Here is a 19,463-nt window from a genome sequence, read left to right on the forward strand (position 1 = left end):
GAGCGCATGGTGCGGAGATAGATTCTCGCCACGCCACCTGGTAGGAGCGACCTGTCAGGTAGGACGCAATCCAAGCGTGGGCCGCGCCGGAGATGCCCAACTCGGAGAGGGTGAAGAGGAGGATCTGATGGTTCACAGTATCAAAGGCAGCAGATAGGTCTAGAAGGATGAGAGCAGAGGAGAGAGAGTTAGCTTTAGCAGTGCGGAGAGCCTCCGTGACACAGAGAAGAGCAGTCTCAGTTGGATGCCCAGTCTTGAAACCTGACTGATTAGGATCAAGAAGGTCATTCTGAGAGAGATAGCAGGAGAGCTGGCCAAGGACGGCACGTTCAAGAGTTTTGGAGAGAAAAGAAAGAAGGGATACTGGTCTGTAGTTGTTGACATCGGAGGGATCGAGTGTAGGTTTTTTTCAGAAGGGGTGCAACTCTCGCTCTCTTGAAGACGGAAGGGACGTAGCCAGCGGTCAAGGATGAGTTGATGAGCGAGGTGAGGAAGGGGAGAAGGTCTCCGGAAATGGTCTGGAGAAGAGAGGAGGGGATAAGGTCAAGTGGGCAGGTTGTTGGGCGGCCGGCCGTCACAAGACGCGAGATTTCATCTGGAGAGAGAGGGGAGAAAGAGGTCAAAGCACAGGGTAGGGCACTGTGAGCAGGACCAGCGGTGTCGTTTGACTTAGCAAACGAGGATCGGATATCGTCAACCTTCTTTTCAAAATGGTTGACGAAGTCTTCCGCAGAGAGGGAGGAGGGGGGAGAGGGAGGAGGATTCAGGAGGGAGGAGAAGGTAGCAAAGAGCTTCCTAGGGTTAGAGGCAGATGCTTGGAATTTAGAGTGGTAGAAAGTGGCTTTAGCAGCAGAGACAGAAGAGGAGAATGTAGAGAGGAGGGAGTGAAAGGATGCCAGGTCCGCAGGGGAGGCGAGTTTTCCTCCATTTCCGCTCGGCTGCCCGGAGCCCTGTTCTGTGAGCTCGTAGTGAGTCGTCGAGCCACGGAGCAGGAGGGGAGGACCGAGCCGGCCTGGAGGATGGGGGACAGAGAAAATCAAAGGATGCAGAAAGGGAGGAGAGGAGGGTTAAGGAGGCAGAATCAGGAGATAGGTTGGAGAAGGTTTGAGCAGAGGGAAGAGATGATAGGATGGAAGAGGAGAGAGTAGCGGGAGAGAGAGAGCGAAGGTTGGGACGGCGCAATACCATCCGAGTAGGGGCAGAGTGAGAAGTGTTGGATGAGAGCAAGAGGGAAAAGGATACAAGGTAGTGGTCGGAGATTTGGAGGGGAGTTGCAATGAGATTAGTGGAAGAACAGCATCTAGTAAAGATGAGGTCAAGCGTATTGCCTGCCTTGTGAGTAGGGGGGGAAGGTGAGAGGGTGAGGTCAAAAGAGGAGAGGAGTGGAAAGAAGGAGGCAGAGAGGAATGAGTCAAAGGTAGACGTGGGGAGGTTAAAGTCACCCAGAACTGTGAGAGGTGAGCCATCCTCAGGAAAGGAACTTATCAAGGCGTCAAGCTCATTGATGAACTCTCCAAGGGAACCTGGAGGGCGATAAATGATAAGGATGTTAAGCTTGAAAGGGCTGGTAACTGTGACAGCATGGAATTCAAATGAGGAGATAGACAGATGGGTCAGGGGAGAAAGAGAGAATGTCCACTTGGGAGAGATGAGGATTCCAGTGCCACCACCCCGCTGGCTCGATGCTCTAGGGGTATGCGAGAACACGTGGGCAGACGAAGAGAGAGCAGTAGGAGTAGCAGTGTTATCTGTGGTAAACCATGTTTCCATCAGCGCCATGAAGTCTAGGGACTGGAGGGTAGCATAGGCTGAGATGAACTCAGCCTTGTTGGCTGCAGACCGGCAGTTCCAGAGGCTGCCAGAGACCTGGAACTCCACAGGTTAGAGTGGCAGCGGCCACGCGGTGTGAAGCGTTTGTATGGCCTGTGCAGAGGGGAGAGAACAGGGATAGACAGACACATAGTTGACAAGCTACAGAAGTGTTGTTTCTTGTATTATTGTCTCTTGTGTCTTTAGAGAACTGTTTCTCTTTGATATCCTTTTTCTTCTGTCCTGATTTTCTCTTTCTTTTCTTCTGTTAACTAGATATTCTTTGTTGTTCTTCGTTAGCTAGCTAGCTTCTTCCAAAAGAGTCCCTAGCAACTGCTTAGCAACTGGTAAACAATTCAGCTAGCTAAGATAACTACAATTTTATAAAAAATAGTTCTTTTTCAAAAGCCTATCTTCTTTGTTTGTTGCTTGTTTTTTCTCCTATTCAGTCTTGCAGTTTTCTTTTGCTTTTTTCCGATGTACTTCACTCTAAAAACCATGTAAATTTCAATATTTGTAGGAGCTCATTTTTCAGCTGCTTATTAGACTGTAAATGTAACTCAATCAGTACCCCAACCCTTATTAGACTGTAAATGTAACTCAATCAGTACCCCAACCATTATTAGACTGTAAATGTAACTCAATCAGTACCCCAACCCTTATTAGACTGTAAATGTAACTCAATCAGTACCCCAACCATTATTAGACTGTAAATGTAACTCAATCAGTACCCCAACAACAGTGCTAGAGGAAGGGAGTCTAACACACACTCACACAAAACACACAGACACACACACACACACAGACACACACACACCTCCTAACCTCCTACTGTTCTTTGGACCTCTTTTAATTTAATCCGTTTGTCCCCAAGCATTCAATTAGTCACAGAATCTATGAACAATGCAGGCACTAAAAGCAAAGCCCTATGAAGTTAAATGGAGATTAATTATTCATGTACTGAGTGTACTGTAATGTTCTGTACTGTAATGCGTCAGATAACAAAACAAGTAAATGAAGAAAGAAAAATATGTTTTCTTTCATGATTATTGTGGTTATTGTGGCTCAGTTGGTAGAGCATGGTGTTTGCAACGCCAGGGTTGTGGGTTCGATTCCCACGGGGGGCCAGTACAAAAAAAATAAATGCATGAAATGAAATGTATGTATTCACTACTGTAAGTCGCTCTGGATAAGAGCGTCTGCTAAATGACTAAAATGTAAAATGTTGAAAAAGGCTGTACATATCCACTTCTCTTCAGGTTCTGCTGGGATGACTAAAAAGAGGACAATGTTCCTCAAAGGTCTGTGTGTGTGTCTGTACTATAAGGAAAAGGCTATACGGACACTCCTGACCTGCAAACTGATATTTCATTTCAGAATTGGCTAAAATTAGGTCAGGGTTAAGGTAAGTGTCAGTTTTAGATGATGGTTAGTCGTTTTGCGGGTCAGCAGCGCCCTTATAGTCTCTACCATACTATACTCTATGTTTCTACCACTCTGTACCCCCATATCTAGGGCACTCACTTGAGTACTTCATTGGAGTTGCCTTGTTTGGAGCCCTTCTTGTTAGGGGTTTCGTTGCAGCCAGACTTGAGCAGTGTGTGTTGCCCCCGGTCCAGCATCATGGTGGAGGTTGCCATGGCGATGACAGCCACTGCATCCCGCACCCGAGCCTCCAAACTGTAGTCCCATTCGTCATACGACACCGAAATTAGCCCTGAGAGAAGGAGAGAGAGAGAGAGAGAGAGAGAGGGAAAAAGAGAGAGGGAAAAAGAGAAGAAAATGGGGGGTAGGGGAAGATGTGGAAGGATGAGGGGTGAAAAGGTGGGAGGTGGAGAGAGAGGTTAAGAGAGCCATCTCAAATAACAGAGGTGCCACATGAATTAAAAACTTGTTTGTAACCCCAAAATCCAACACCCTTTACAGCTGAGCTCACCCAGAGTAGGATGAAGTTTCCCAGAGACACTGATCTAAGATCAGTTTTGTATTTTCAGTTTAATAAGGTTTAAAAGCTGGGGAGAATAAACTGCTCCTGGATCAGTATGCACTTTAACTTTTTACCCTTCTCCTGACCCCCATTCTAACCCCATCCAGTAACTACCTGTGGGAAACACGGCGGGGACATTATCGGCGTCGCCGGCCACTAGCGACGGTACGATCCAGGTGTACCCGTATCCCGTCAGTCCCACAGAGTTTGCCACCTCAAAGATGGTGTAGGCCTCCTCCTTGGTGCAGTAAAGCAGGTAGACAGGGCTCTGCAGCTTCTTCATCTGGTTCTGGATCTTAGCGTCTCCGTCATCCACAGACATGTCCAACAGGAGGACTTCTTCTAGCTCCCAGCCCACAAAACTGTTCTCTATGGTGCTCCGGATCTATGGTGGGGGAGAGGGAAAGGGGGGTGAAGGGGGAGAGGAGAGAGGGAGGAGAAGGAAGAAGAGAGAGGGGAGGAGGAGGTGGAAGAGTGAGGGAGGATGGGTAAAAGAAGAGGAGAGAGGGAGAGAGGGAGGGAGGAGGAGGAGGAGGAAGACGAGGAAAGAAAAGTATTGACGTTCTGTTCCAATATCCACACAAGAAACAGCACTTGAAAAGTAAACAGTTTGTTTGTCTGTCTGGCAGTCTTTCTGGCTCCTCTCTTGGGTTTAGCTGTGCAGGTGTAAGACTAGTAGTCTGCCAGTTCAGCTCTAGGGTTGTACTTGAGCTTTAAGTCCTGGCTGTTTTCTAAAGAATGCTTTCAAAACTAAGGGAAAGGACCACAGGTTTGGTGTGGGGCATCTCTCATAGGGGTTTCATATGAACAACAGGTTTGGTGTGGGGCATCGCTCATAGGGGTTTCATAGGAACAATAGGTTTACTCCAGTGCTAGCCTCTCTACACTGGCTTCCTGTTAAGGCAAGGGCTGATTTCAAGGTTTTACTGCTAACCTACAAGCATTACATGGGCTTGCTCCTACCTATCTTTCCGATTTGGTCCTGCCGTACATACCTACACGTACGCTACGGTCACAAGACGCAGGCCTTCTTATTGTCCGTAGAATTTCTAAGCAAACAGCTGGAGGCAGGGCTTTCTCCTATAGAGCTCCATTTTTATTGAATGGTCTGCCTACCCATGTGAGAGACGCAGACTCGGTCTCAACCTTTAAGTCTTTATTGAAGACTCATCTCTTCAGTAGGTCCTATGATTGAGTGTAGTCTGGCCCAGGAGTGTGAAGGTGAACGGAAAGGCACTGGAGCAACGAACTGCCCTTGCTGTCTCTGCCTGACCGGTTCCCCTCTCTCCACTGGGATTCTCTGCATCGAACCCTATTACAGGGGCTGAGTCACTGGCTTACTGGTGCTCTTCCATGCCGTCCCTGGTAGGGGTGCTTCACTTGAGTGGGTTGAGTCACTGACGTGATCTTCCTGTCCGGGTTGGCGTTCCCCCTTGGGTTGTACCGTGGCAGAGATCTTTGTTGGCTATACTCGGCCTTGTCTCAGGATGGTAAGTTGGTGGTTGAGAAATACCCTCTAGTGGTGTGGGGGCTGTGCTTTGGCAAAGTGGGTGGGGTTATATCCTGCCTGTTTGGCCCTGTCCGGGGGTATCGTCAGACGGGGCCACAGTGTCTCCCGACCCCTCCTGTCTCAGCCTCCAGTATTTACGCTGCAGTAGTTTATGTGTCGGGGGGCTAGGGTCAGTCTGTTATATCTGGAGTATTTCTCCTGTCTTATAGGGGTTTCATAGAAACAACAGGTTTGGTACGGGGCATCTCTCATAGGGGTTTCATAGGAACAATGATGAATAAGATATAGAAACAGGAGAAAATGGATGCCATTTTTAAAATACTTTGCTTGGAGTGCCAGATGTGCAGGGTTTGAACATGAGACTTTTCTTTTAGTTCATTGCAACAGGCGAGCTCAATCAAGCACAGCCAAAGTACACTACATGACCAAAAGTATGTGGACATCCGCTCGTCGAACATCTCATTCCAAAATCATGGGCATTAATATGGAGTTGGTCCCCCCTTTACTGCTATAACAGCCTCCACTCTTCTGGGAAGGCTTTCCACTAGATATTGGAACGTTGCTGCGGGGACTTGCATCCATTCTGCCACAAGAGCATTAATGAGGTTGGGCACTGATGTTGGGCGATTAAGCCTTGCTCGCAGTCGGTGATCCAATTCATTCCAAAGGTGTTTGGTGGGGTTGAGGTCAGGGCTCTAGGCAGGCCAGTCAAGTTCTTCCACACCGATCTCGAAAAGCCATTTCTGTATGGATCTCGCTTTGTGCACAGGGCATTGTCATGCTGAAACTGGAAAGTGCCTTCTCCAAACTGTTGCTACAAATTTGGAAGCATAGAATCGTCTAGACTGTCATTGCATGCTGTAGCGTTAAGATTTCTCTTAACTGGAACGAAAGAGCCCGAAACATAAAAAAAAGAACATTATTCCTCCTCCACCAAACTTTACAGTTGGCATTATGCATTCGGGCAGGGTAGCATTCTCCTGGCATCTGCCAAATCCAGATTCATCCGTCAGACTGCCAGATGGTGAAGTGTGATTCATCACTGCAGAGAACGCGTTTCCACTGCTCCTGAGTTCAATGGCGGCAAGCTTTACACCACTCCAGCCGACGCTTGGCATTGCACATGATGATCTTAGACTTGTGTGCGGCTGCTCGGCCATGGAAACTCATTTCATGAAGCTCCCGACGAACACTTCTTGTGCTGACATTGCTTCCAGAGGCAGTTTGGAACTCAGTAGTGAGTGTGGTGGAGGACAGACGATTTTTACGCGCTACTCGCTTCAGCTTTCGCCGGCCCCATTCTGTGAGCTTGTGTGGCCTACCACTTCGCAGCTGAGCCGTTGTTGCTCCTAGACGTTTCCACATCACAATAACAGCACTAGCAGGGCAGAAATTTGATGAACTGACTTGTTGGAAAGGTGGCATCCTATGACGGTGCCACGTTAAAAGTCACTGAGCTCTTCAGTAAAGCCATTCTACTGCCAGTGTTTGTCTATGGAGATTGGAATGCTGCGTGCTTTTTATACACCTGTCAGCAATGAGTGTGGCTGAAATAGCCGAATCCACTCATTTAAACGGGTGTCCACATACTTTTGTATATATAGTGTATTTGAACTGATTTCCAATAGTATTTGAACCCAGGTCTGGTCTGCCTCACTTTATTGACAAAGTCCTGGTATCCGGGGTAGTAGGTGGTGACGATGGAGAAGATGTACCAGTCGTATTCCTCCATGATCTTCAGCATGATGGAGGCCTGCTGCTCTATGGACGGGCCAAACTGGAAGAACATGGAGTGGTCGTCCTGCAAACACGGGGAAAAGAGAGAAGAGAGAGGGAAGACAGAAGAACGGGACGTCAGGTCAATGGTCAAATGGAAATAATATGTAAAGGAGGATCGTACACATACAGTACATGCGTGGCCACACACACAAACAACATCTGGAGACTCAAGGGAGGTCCAGGGAGCTAGGGCGATGTTGTTCAGTCACCCATGAGGACATGATGGTTGAGATGCATTATTTATGGAACTAAGGGACTGGAGGGGACATCATAGGAACTGTATCAGCTGAACGTCAGGGGTCTATTTGTGTTCATGAGTTTGTCAGTGGGGGAGTGTGTGTACGATTATTAGTGAGTGAGTGTGAGCGAGATTGTGAGTGTGCATGTATGTGTGTGTGTCCTCACAAGGATAGTAAAACAAGTAAAATTCTGACAAGTGGGGACATCTCACCGGTCACCACAAGGAAAAAGGCTATTTTAGGTTTAGGGGTTAGGTTTACGGTTAGGGTTAGGGTTACAATTAGGATTAGGGTTAGAATTAGGGTTATGGTTTAAGGTTAGGTTTAGGGGTTAGGGAAAATAGGATTTTGAATGGGAATCAATTGTTTGGTCCCCACAAGGATAGTAAAACAAACATGCCTGTGTGTGTGTGTGTGTGTGTGTGTGTGTGTGTGTGTGTGTGTGTGTGTGTGTGTGTGTGTGTGTGTGTGTGTGTGTGTGTGTGTGTGTGTGTGCGTGTGTGTGTGAGAATCTGCTCATATGTACAGTGGGGTTTGAAATGATTGACACAAAGATAAGAAATTATTACTGTATAAAATAAATAATTCAAATACTGAGCTATACTGTATGCTAAACAAATGGAAAATTATATTATTTTATACTAATACAATAGCTCAGAGAAATAGATGCAGTTTTTTTCTCAAAAGGCAGGGGTCAATATTACTGACACCACTGTTTTCAATACCTCACCTTACAAAGATAATGGCACTAAGCCTTTTTCCAAAATGTTTTATGAGTTGGAGAACACATTGGAAGGGATCTTAGACCATTCCTCTTCCAGGAAGACAATAACCCCAAGCATACATAAAAATCCACAAATAAAATGGTTATTAACTGGCCACATAATCAACTTTTTGCAATAGTTATGTCAGTTTCCAGACATGAAGCCAATTGAAAACATGTGGTTTGATTTGAAGAGGACAATCCCATAAACGCAGACGAAGGATATCAAGGATCTGGAAGGATTCTGTATGGATCCCTCCCAATGTGTTCTCCAACTCATAAAACATTTTAGAAAAAGGTTCAGTTACGTTATCCTCGCAAGGTGAGCTATTTGAAGGTATTGAAAACAGGGTTGTCAATCATTTTTAACCCTACCTTTTTGAGACAAAAAAATGATTACTTGTTGAACAAAATCTCTTTCTCTGAGCAACTGTATAAGTATAAAATAATGTTTGTTTTAGCATACAATATAGCACAGTATTTTAATTATTTATTTTATATAGTCATTTTTTCTAATCTTAATCAAGGGTGTAATGTTGGACCCCACCGTATGTGTACACAGTGAGCGAGTGAGCGAGTGAGCGATACTGTTAGTTTGAGAATGAATATGTGTGACGTCAATACTATATTTGCATGTTCCCGTGTGCATGCAAGCATGGCCTGCCTATGTGACAGCTCTGTACGTGACTCTGTGTGTATGGGCGTATCCATAGGCTGTGGCTCCATGTTACTCATGCAGCAGGCTGTGCTGAGCTCTCCCTGGCTCAGGTCTACTCGCTCCACTCCACATCAAAGCCCACTCCCCCCCCCCCCCCCGTTACATCTCCCTTCTCCCCCACAGGGACAGATACGGCTTGATCCGTTACCTAGCTTCTGCTTTGATGAGGTAATCACATTCCATGTCAATGGGGGATGGAAGTGTAGAAGTAGAATAGGTGAGGTTGGGGGACTTATCCTGAAACGTTGACTTCACTTGAAATAACCGTGTTAAAATAATATGCTTGCGCACAAACGCATCACAGGCGCACCCTTAAACTCTAACCTTTCTATTGAAATCCATTGCTATTTTGACTACGTTCCATATATTCTGAAGGTCATGTGAATTTCAAAGGTGAGTGTTGTTGTATGTATGCTGTGTTTGTCCCTTCCCATAATTTCCTGTCAATCAACCGCAAATCCACGGCAGCCATTGACTCCTCTTGATCCTCCACGTTTCTCAATCTATCCTGAGCCCTATCTCTCCTCTTCACACCTTTATACACTTCTCTCTCTATTTTCTCTCTGTCCTACATTATTAATCCCTGTGCGGATACAGATATAATTTAATTTGAATACTTTTTCCCACTCTTTTCCTCTATCATTCTATTCTCTCTTTTCATTGTCTTTCTCTCTTTTCTCTCTCTCTTTCTCAAATGTCATTCACTTGGATCAGCAGACACCTATTCCATTATTCATAGAATAACAGCTAATCAGTCTAATGTTCTCTTTAATATCCTCATCAATTCACTGTTTTTTTTCTCCTAATGGAATTACTGTCTGTCAGTGTTTTTTTTACTCTTCGTGTTTATCTTCTTCACACCAAGTCCTAAAGCTCAATTAGCTCATGTCTGCGAGGTGCTAACCAGTGTCCTGCAGGGCCAGCAGGGCCAAAATACCTATTATTGTAACTCTCTGAAAAGTATTGTTTGAATTTTGACATGCTTTTGTCGGCATTGTGCTATGTGAGTTTGACTGTTTAGCTCGAAATCAATCGAGCTGCATGTTGCAAACATAGCGGCATGTTGCAGACATTAGCTAAAGGAGGCTAGTAAAGTACAGTAGCTTAACTGACTCACTATCACTATCATCATTATCCCGTTGTGCATAAAGATGACAGCAACCAGCCGCAGCAGTTATACAGCACTGTAACCTATTGCATCTCCCTGAGGATTTGTAACGTACTGTACTGTGATGAAGCCTAATATGTGAGAAACCCGTCTTTAACATAGTGACTCTAACACCTCAACCACACCTCACATCAACCACTCTGCAATGCATCTATAAATATATGCAGAGTTTAGTACACAAAAAAGTGCTTTCATCGCTTCCTTCTTTACAGTATGTCACCCGTTTCTATAAGATGCGCTGGGATGGGGAGCAGTGTTGAGGGCGGCTATTATTTAAACCTATTAAGACTGAAGTGTTGTGAGCTTGATTTATATCAGATTGTCACGGTGGCTTCGCCTGGCGTTGTCGGCGGAGCTAGCTGCTTCCTCTGCTGCGTCAATGTGTACTGTGGTGTGTGTGTGTGTGTGTGTGTGTGTGTGTGTGTGTGTGTGTGTGTGTGTGTGTGTGTGTGTGTGTGTGTGTGTGTGTGTGTGTGTGTGTGTGTGTGTGTGTGTGTGTGTGTGTGTGTGTGAGCAGTCTAAAGCGGGTCTGAAAGGATTTGGCAACTCATCTCCATGTCATGCCAGTGAAAGCCTGTCTCCAATTAGATTTGCTGGGAGAGAGCGACATATCAGCCCTCCGCTTAACAAGCCCTGGTGGGAGAGGATTGAGAGAGAGCGAGAGAGAGAGAGAGAGAGAGAGAGAGAGAGAGAAGGAGAGAGAGGGGTGATCGGAGAGATAGAGGGAGGGGGTGGCAGTTGGGGCTGAGCAAGAGATAGAGAGGAGTCTCAATTGAGAAAACAGGAAAAACCTAAGAACTCCCAGAGAGAGAGAGAGTAAGAACAAGAGAAAGATTCACAAACACACACATTCACACATTGAAGTAGCAGCTGCGTTATAGTAGACACATCCTTTCCTTCCTCTCCTTCAAACACTCCGTTTTCCCACTTCACTCCCCTCTTTCAATCCACCTTTAATCCTCTCCCCCCTTCCGACTATCTTTTCTCCATCTATCTATCTTCCCTCTGTCTTTCCTCCATCTATCTATCTTCCCTCTGTCTTTTCTCCATCTATCTATCTTCCCTCTGTCTTTCCTCCATCTATCTATCTTCCCTCTGTCTTTCCTCCATCTATCTATCTTCCCTCTGTCTTTTCTCCATCTATCTATCTTCCCTCTGTCTTTTCTCCATCTATCTATCTTCCCTCTGTCTTTTCTCCATCTATCTATCTTCCCTCTGTCTTTCCTCCATCTATCTATCTTCCCTCTGTCTTTTCTCCATCTATCTATCTTCCCTCTGTCTTTTCTCCATCTATCTATCTTCCCTCTGTCTTTTCTCCATCAATCTATTTTCCCTCTGTCTTTTCTCCATCTATCTATTTTCCCTCTGTCTTTTCTCCATCTATCTATCTTCCCTCTGTCTTTTCTCCATCTATCTATCTTCCCTCTGTCTTTCCTCCATCTATCTATCTTCCCTCTGTCTTTTCTCCATCTATCTATTTTCCCTCTGTCTTTTCTCCATCTATCTATTTTCCCTCTGTCTTTCCTCCATCTATCTATCTTCCCTCTGTCTTTCCTCCATCTATCTATCTTCCCTCTGTCTTTTCTCCATCTATCTATTTTCCCTCTGTCTTTTCTCCATCTATCTATCTTCCCTCTGTCTTTTCTCCATCTATCTATTTTCCCTCTGTCTTTCCTCCATCTATCTATCTTCCCTCTGTCTTTCCTCCATCTATCTATCTTTCCGGTCTTTTCTCCATCTATCTATCTTCCCTCTGTCTTTTCTCCATCTATCTATTTTCCCTCTGTCTTTTCTCCATCTATCTTCCCTCTGTCTTTTCTCCATCTATCTATCTTCCCTCTGTCTTTTCTCCATCTATCTATTTTCCCTCTGTCTTTCCTCCATCTATCTATCTTCCCTCTGTCTTTCCTCCATCTATCTATCTTTCCGGTCTTTTCTCCATCTATCTATCTTCCCTCTGTCTTTTCTCCATCTATCTATTTTCCCTCTGTCTTTTCTCCATCTATCTTCCCTCTGTCTTTTCTCCATCTATCTATCTTTCCGGTCTTTTCTCCATCTATCTATCTTTCCTCTGTCTTTCCATATTTTCTCCCCAGCACATTCATCCTGCTGTCAATCTCACTCTGTGGTTTAAGCTCATCATGCTTCATCATCATATTTCTTCGCTAATCAAATACACACAGAGTTAATTCATCTAACATTCCTTGTTTAATTAGGAATGACCCTATTTTGAAGTCCTTCCTGTTGCGTCGCTTTTTCTTATGCACTTCATTTGAAGAACCCACAGTGTCTTGATTGAATTACTCCTCTATTTTTGGTCCAGGAAATGATTACACAGTTGTTCCCGTTTCATTTGCTGGGCAGCCAATAGACTGAGAACATGTGCATTCTATAAATGACGAGCTCTGGAAAATGGGGATGGCAATCATGGGAACTACATATAGAGCGCGTTAGGACATTGCAACATTTTGTGAACAGCACAATATGAAATCAAAAAGAACCTCAGCATCTCAAATCTCTGGCTCCAATCGTCGATGTCATTAACAAACTAGCAAAAAGTTTTCGCTCCTGTTGTGTGGCAATTAGCCACTCTCACAGTAAGAAGCTGTTAATGTTATGCGTAAATCACAAGCAAATCAATGTTTGACAAAAAGTGCAGGTTTTGTACTTTATTCAACAAACTAGTACATCTTGTGGCTGCCAGGTAGCAGTCTCATAGAAGCTGTTCTATGGTTCGTTTCAAAGAATCCCAAAGAAACCAAGTATGTACAGTACTCTTTTGCGTATTTTACAGTCGATTAAAAAGGACATTATAGAGTTATTTTTCCAGTATAATGTCCATTTTAACAGACTGTAAAATACACCGTGACCTTTATTATCAGCATGCTGAGGCCTGTCCTCACCATAGCCAGCAGGCTCCCACCTCTGACCTCTGTGTGGGGAATATCATGTTGGTCACGGCACCAAACCCCCATGGTCACAACCATCCTCCACACACACACAAACCATGGTCACAACCATCCTCCACACATACACAAACCATGGTCAGAACCATCCTCCACACACACACAAACCATGGTCACAACCATCCTCCACACATACACAAACCATGGTCACAACCATCCTCCACACATACACAAACCATGGTCACAACCATCCTCCACACACACACAAACCATGGTCACAACCATCCGCACGCACGCACGCACACACACACACACACACACACACACACACACACACACACACACACACACACACACACACACACACACACACACACACACACACGGTCACACACACACCCACACGGAGGGGGTTAAACTAAGGTCATAGAATATGACTGCTCATGCACTGGTTTTACAGCTTGGAAGCATATTTACCATGCACACATACTGTATGTGCATATGGTGCCGTACATATACATGCATGAATACATACAGTACCAGTCAAAAGTTTGGACACATCTACTCATTCAAGGGTTTTTCTTTATTTTACTATTTTACTAGAATAATAGTGAAGACATAAAAACTATGAAATAACACATGGAATCATGTAGTAACCAAAAAAGTGCTAAACAAATATATTATACATTTGAGATTCTTCAAAGTAGCCACCCTTTACCTTGATGACAGCTTTGTACACTATTGGCATTCTCTCAACCACCTTCATGAGAAATGCTTTTCCAACAGTCTTGAAGGAGTTCCCACATATGCTGAGCACTTGTTGGCTGCTTTTCCTTCACTCTGTGGTCCAACTCATCCCAAACCATCTCAATTGGGTTGAGGCCGGGTGATTGTGAAGGCCAGGTCATCTGATGCAGCACTCCATCACTCTCCTTGGTCAAATAGCCCTTACACAGCCTTGAGGTGTATTTTGGGTCATTGTCCTGTTGAAAACAAATGATAGTCCCACTAAGTGCAAACCAGATGGGATGGCGTATCTCTGCAGAATGCTGTGGTAGCCATGCTGGTTAAGTGTGCCTTGAATTCTAAATAAATCACAGACAGTGTCACCAGCAAAGCACCCCCACAGCATCACACCTCCTCTTTCATGCTTCACGGTGGGAACCACACATGTGGAGATCATCCGTTCCCCTACTCTGCGTCTCACAAAGACACAGCTGTTGGAACCAAAAATCGCAAATTTGGCTTCAACAGACCAAAGGACAGATTTCCACAGGTTTAATGTCCATTGCTCGTGTTTCTTGGCCCAAGCAAGTCTCTTATTATTATTGGTGTCCTTTAGTAGTGGTTTCTTTGCAGCAATTCGACCATGAAGGTCTGATTCACACAGTCTTCTCTGAACAGTTGATGTTGAGATGTGTCTGTTACTTGAACTCCGTGAAGCATTTATTTGGGCTGCAATCTGAGGCTGGTAACTCTAATGAACTTATCCTCTGCAGCAGAGGTAACTCTGGGTCTTCCTTTCCTGTGGCGGTCCTCATGAGAGCCAGTTTCATCATAGCGCTTGATGGTTTTTGCGACTGCACTTGAAGAAACATTCAAAGTATTTTACATTTTCCGGATTGACAGGCCATGTGTTAAAGTGATGATGGACTGTTGTTTCTCTTTGCTTATTTGAGCTGTTCTTGCCATAATATGGACTTGGTCTTCTACCAAATAGGGCTATCTTCTGTATACCACCCCTACCTTGTTACAACACAACTGATTGGCTGAAACGCATTAAGAAGGGAAGAAATTCCTCAAATTGACTATTAACAAAGCACACCTGTTAATTGAAATGCAATCCTGGTGACTACTTTATGAAGCTGGTTGAGAGAATGCCAAGAGTGTGCAAAGCTGTCATCAAGGCAAAGGGTGGCTACTTATACATAAAATATATTTTGATTTGTTTAACACTTTTTTGGTTACTACATAATTCCATATGTGTTATTTCATAGTGTTGATGTCTTCACTATTATTCTACAATGTAGAAAATAGTAAAAAATTAAGAAAAACCCTTGAATGAGTAAGTGTGTCCAAACTTTTGTCTGGTACTGTACATGTAGACACATTCACATACTGCACTGTACAAACACACCCACGCAAGCGAACACACACACACACACACACACACACACACACACACACACACACACACACACACACACACACACACACACACACACACACACACACACACACACACACACACACACACACACACACACACACACAGCAGAGTCCCCTTACTTATGATAAGACACTAATAATATAGGTCCTATTTGACATAGCAGTGAATGACTCAGTGAATCAGCCCAGAAACATATAATTAAAAAAAGAGAATGACAGAAACTCATCAACTCATAGTTGATTTGAAATACCAGGAATGATTTATCATCCTCTTCCCCAACATATTTTTTCCCCCTCACCATCTTCTCTATTTCTGTTTCCCAACACCAGGTTCTGCTCTCAAGAAACGTTTTAATAATGTGCTGAATATCTAATTAAAATAAATGACTATCACTTTGTGTTTCAAATTCGTCTGTATTACACGCACACACACACTCCTGTGCGAGCACACATGCACACACACACACGCTTTTTTCCAAACCTCTGCAAAATTTCAAACTTTTTTCCTCCAGTCTCCACTAATGTGTCTCAAACTGCCACTCTGTGTACGGAGGGAGAAGATGGAGAAGGCCAATTGTCTTATTGGATCTGCTACTGTAACGTCTACAGCCCTGGCAGGACTCACATCATGTCAGCCAAGCCCATTACATCCTGAAATACACTGAAATGGATTGACGGCGAGGGACATGGGGATGACAGTTTAAAGGACAAGACCAGGACAGAGAGGCTGGTGTTCGGGACAGGAAGGAAGGAAGGAAGGAAGGAAGGAAGGAAGGAAGGAAGGAAGGAAGGAAGGAAGGAAGGAAGGAAGGAAGGAAGGAAGGAAGGAAGGAAGGAAGGAAGGAAGGAAGGAAGGAAGGAAGGTGAGTCTGGTCGAGATAGCGAAGAAAAAATACCAATACAATGAGGAAAGGAGAATGGAAGGATGGAGACCTTTGCACTCTGCGGTTAATGAAAACCTCTCGTCACGAGGAGTTGATTAAGCTCGTTAACAACGGGACAGCATGCTGGGTAATTAATCACTGACACATGGATGCGATGCATGCTGATTGGTCCATTCCACCCCAGCCAATCGAGAAGAGCCACTTATATGTGACCCTGACTTAGCCCGAGATGGATAACGAACTACTGTGTACTATAGCGCTTTCTCAGTTCCTCTTCCTTGATTCCTTGTGTCCTCTCTCCTCGCCTCTTTCTCAAAACACATTGGAGGAGAAGGTCTTCATTTGAATGCTAAGCTAATGCAGTGTCACTATAGACAGACTATACTGTAAATACACTGGCGTAATGAATAGAGTGACTGAATAAAGAAAACAACAGTTTGTATAAAAGTATATCGTTGTATAAAAGCATATTGTGGTCCAGTGTGGCTCAGTTGGTAGAAAATGGAGCTTGCAATGCCAGGGTTGAGAGTTTGATTACCATGGGGGACCAGTAAGAAAAAAGTATGAAAATGTATGCACTGCATAATTCACTCTGGATAAGAGCATCTGCTAAATTACTAAAATGTAAATGTATCAATCGCGGAAAATTCGTCCCTGGAGAATGCAAGGAAATAGGAGTGCATAATGTAGGAATTACTCTAGCCTTGATTTCCCATCAAAGATCAACCTCTTGAGAAAATGTCCAGTGATTTTATGTGGGTGTTTCACTTCTGCCAAACACATGTGTGTGTGTGCTCGCTCTCTCCCTCAGATGCCCCCTCCTTCTCCTCTTCTCTCTCTCTCTCTTCCCCTCTTCTCTCTAACAAGCACAGAGGGTTAGAGTGCAGAGCAGAGCCAAGCACAGAGTACAATGAGATACATGCGGTTCACAACCCTGTCAGTGCGTTTTTTGGCAAGTCTTGACTCCCATTTCCACTCCATCTCCTCTCTCGCTCGCTCACTCCCTCTCTTTCTCTCCTCCTCCTCTCAGCCTAACTCTGTCTGCCTCCACTTCATGCTGATTCCTCCCTTCATTCTGTTTTCCCTCACTAATCTCTCTCTCTCTGTCCATTAATCAGCTAACTCTCTTTCATTCTCCAACTAACTCCTTCCGTCATCTACAGTATTTATTTAAAACACTCTCTCAATTCAATTTCAATTTCAATTTCAATTTAAGGGGTTTTATTGGCATGGATAACATATGTTTACATTGCCAAAGCAAGTGAAATAGATAATAAACAAAAGTGAAGTAAATAATAAAAGATTAACAGTAAACATTACACTTACAAAAGTTCCAAAAGAGTAAAGACATTTCAAATTGCATAGTATGTCTATACACAGTGTTGTAATGATGTGCAAATAGTTAATGTACAAAAGGGAAAATAAATAAACATAAATATAGGTTGTGTTTACAATGGTGTTTGTTCTTCAATGGTTGCCCTTTTCTTTTGGCAACAGGTCACAAATCTTGCTGCTGTGATGGCACACTGTGGTATTTCACCCAATAGATATGGGAGTTTATCAAAATTCGATTTGTTTTCAAATTCTTTGTGGGTCTGTGTAATCTGAGGGAAATATGTGTCTCTAATATGGTCATACATTTGGCAGGAGGTTAAGAAGTGCAGCTCAGTTTCCACCTCATTTTGTGGGCAGTGTGCACATAGCCTGTCTTCTCATGAAAGCCAGGCCTGCCTTCAGCAAACTTTCTCAATAGCAAGGCTATGCTCAGTGGTCAGGTATTCTGCCACTATGTACTCTCTGTTTAGGGCCAAATAGCATTCTAGTTTGATCTGTTTTTTTGGTTAATTTATTCCAACGTGTCAAGTAATTATCTTTTTGTTTTCTCATGATTTGGTTGGGTCTAATTGTGTTGCTGTACTGGGCCTCTGTGGGGTCTGTTTGTATTTATGAACAGAGCCACAGGACCAGCTTGCTTAGGGGACTCTTCTCCATGTTTATTTCTCCCTAGGTGATGGCTTTGTTAAGGAAGGTTTGGGAATCGCTTCCTTTTAGGTGGTTGTAGAATTTAACGGCCCTTTTCTGTATTTTTATAATTAGTTGGTATCTGTCTAATTCTGCTCTGCATGCATTATTTGGTGTTTTACGTTGTACACTGAAGATATTTTTGCAGAATTCTGCATGCAGAGTATCAATTTGGTATTTGTCCCAATTTGAGAATTCATTTTGAGAATTCAGACCTCACAACCATAAAGAGCAATGGGTTCTATAACTGATTCAAGTATTTTTAGCCAGAACCTAATTGGTATGTCAAATTTGATGTTCCTTTTGATGGCATAGAAGGCCCTTCTTGCCTTGTCTCTCAGATCATTCACAGCTCTGTGGAAGTTACCTGTGGCGCTGATGTTTAGGCCGAGGTATGTATCGTTCTTTTGTGTGCTCTAGGGCAACGGTGTCTAGATGGAATTTGTATTTGTGGTCCTGGAAACTGGATCTTTCTTGGAACACCATTATTTTGGTCTTACTGAGATTTACTGTCAGGGCCAAGGTCTGACAGAATCTGTGTAGAAGATCTAGTTGCTGCTGTAGGCCCTCTATGGTTGGTGACAGAAGCACCAGACCATTAGCAAACAGTAGACATTTGACTTCAGGTTCTAGTAGGGTGAGGCCGGGTCCTGCAGACTGTTCTAGTGCCCTCGCCAATTCGTTGATATATATGTTGAAGAGGGTGGGGCTTAAGCTGCTTCCCTGTCTCACTTCCTGGCCATGTGGAAAGAAATGTGTGTGTTTTTTGCCAATTTTAACCACACACTTGTTGTTTGTGTACATGGATTTTATAATTTCGGATGTTTTTCCCATCAACCCAATTTTCCATAAATTTGTATAGCAGGCCCTCGTGCCAAATTCAGTCGAAAGCTTTTTTGAAAACAAAAGCATGAGGAGACTTTGCCTTTGTTTTGGTTTGTTTGTTTGTCAAGAGTGAATATGTTGTCTGTCGTACGGTAATTTGGTAAAAAGCCAATTTTACATTTGCTCAGTACATTGTTTTCACTGAGGAAATGTACGAGTCTGCTGTTAATGATAATGCAGAGGATTTTCCCAAGGTTGCTGTTGACGCATATCCCACGGTAGTTATTGGGGTCAAATTTGTCTCCACTTTTGGGATACCATCAACCCCACAGGCCATTTTGGGTTGGAGGGTTTGTATTCTGTCCTGTAGTTTATTCAATGTAATTGGAGAATCCAATCCAGTTCTGGTAGTCTTTAATAGTTGATTCTATGATTTGTATTTGATCATGCATATGTTTTTGCTGTTTGTTCTTTGTTATAGAGCCAAAAAGATTGGAGAAGTGGTTTCTCCATACATCTCCGTTTTGGATACATAACTCTTTGTGTTGTTGTTTGTTTAGAGTTTTCCAATTTTCCAAGAAGTGGTTAGAGTCTGTGGATTCTTCAGTTACATTGAGCTGATTTCTGACATGCTGTTCCTTCTTTTTTTGTAGTGAATTTCTATATTGTTTAAGTGATTCACCA

General features: G+C 43.8%; 1 protein-coding gene across 1 annotated transcript in view; it reads right to left on the reverse strand.

The window, feature by feature from the left end:
• Window positions 1–19,463, reverse strand: part of LOC106594786 (glutamate receptor ionotropic, NMDA 2B) — a 121,834-nt gene that overhangs the window by 50,140 nt on the left and 52,231 nt on the right. The window contains 3 exon segments of the mRNA XM_045707501.1: window positions 3,334–3,526; window positions 3,911–4,181; window positions 6,964–7,107. Coding sequence (XP_045563457.1) covers window positions 3,334–3,526; window positions 3,911–4,181; window positions 6,964–7,107 — 608 coding nt within the window.

This window comes from Salmo salar, chromosome ssa02 (genome assembly GCF_905237065.1).
Source record: "Salmo salar chromosome ssa02, Ssal_v3.1, whole genome shotgun sequence".
NCBI lineage: Eukaryota > Metazoa > Chordata > Actinopteri > Salmoniformes > Salmonidae > Salmo > Salmo salar.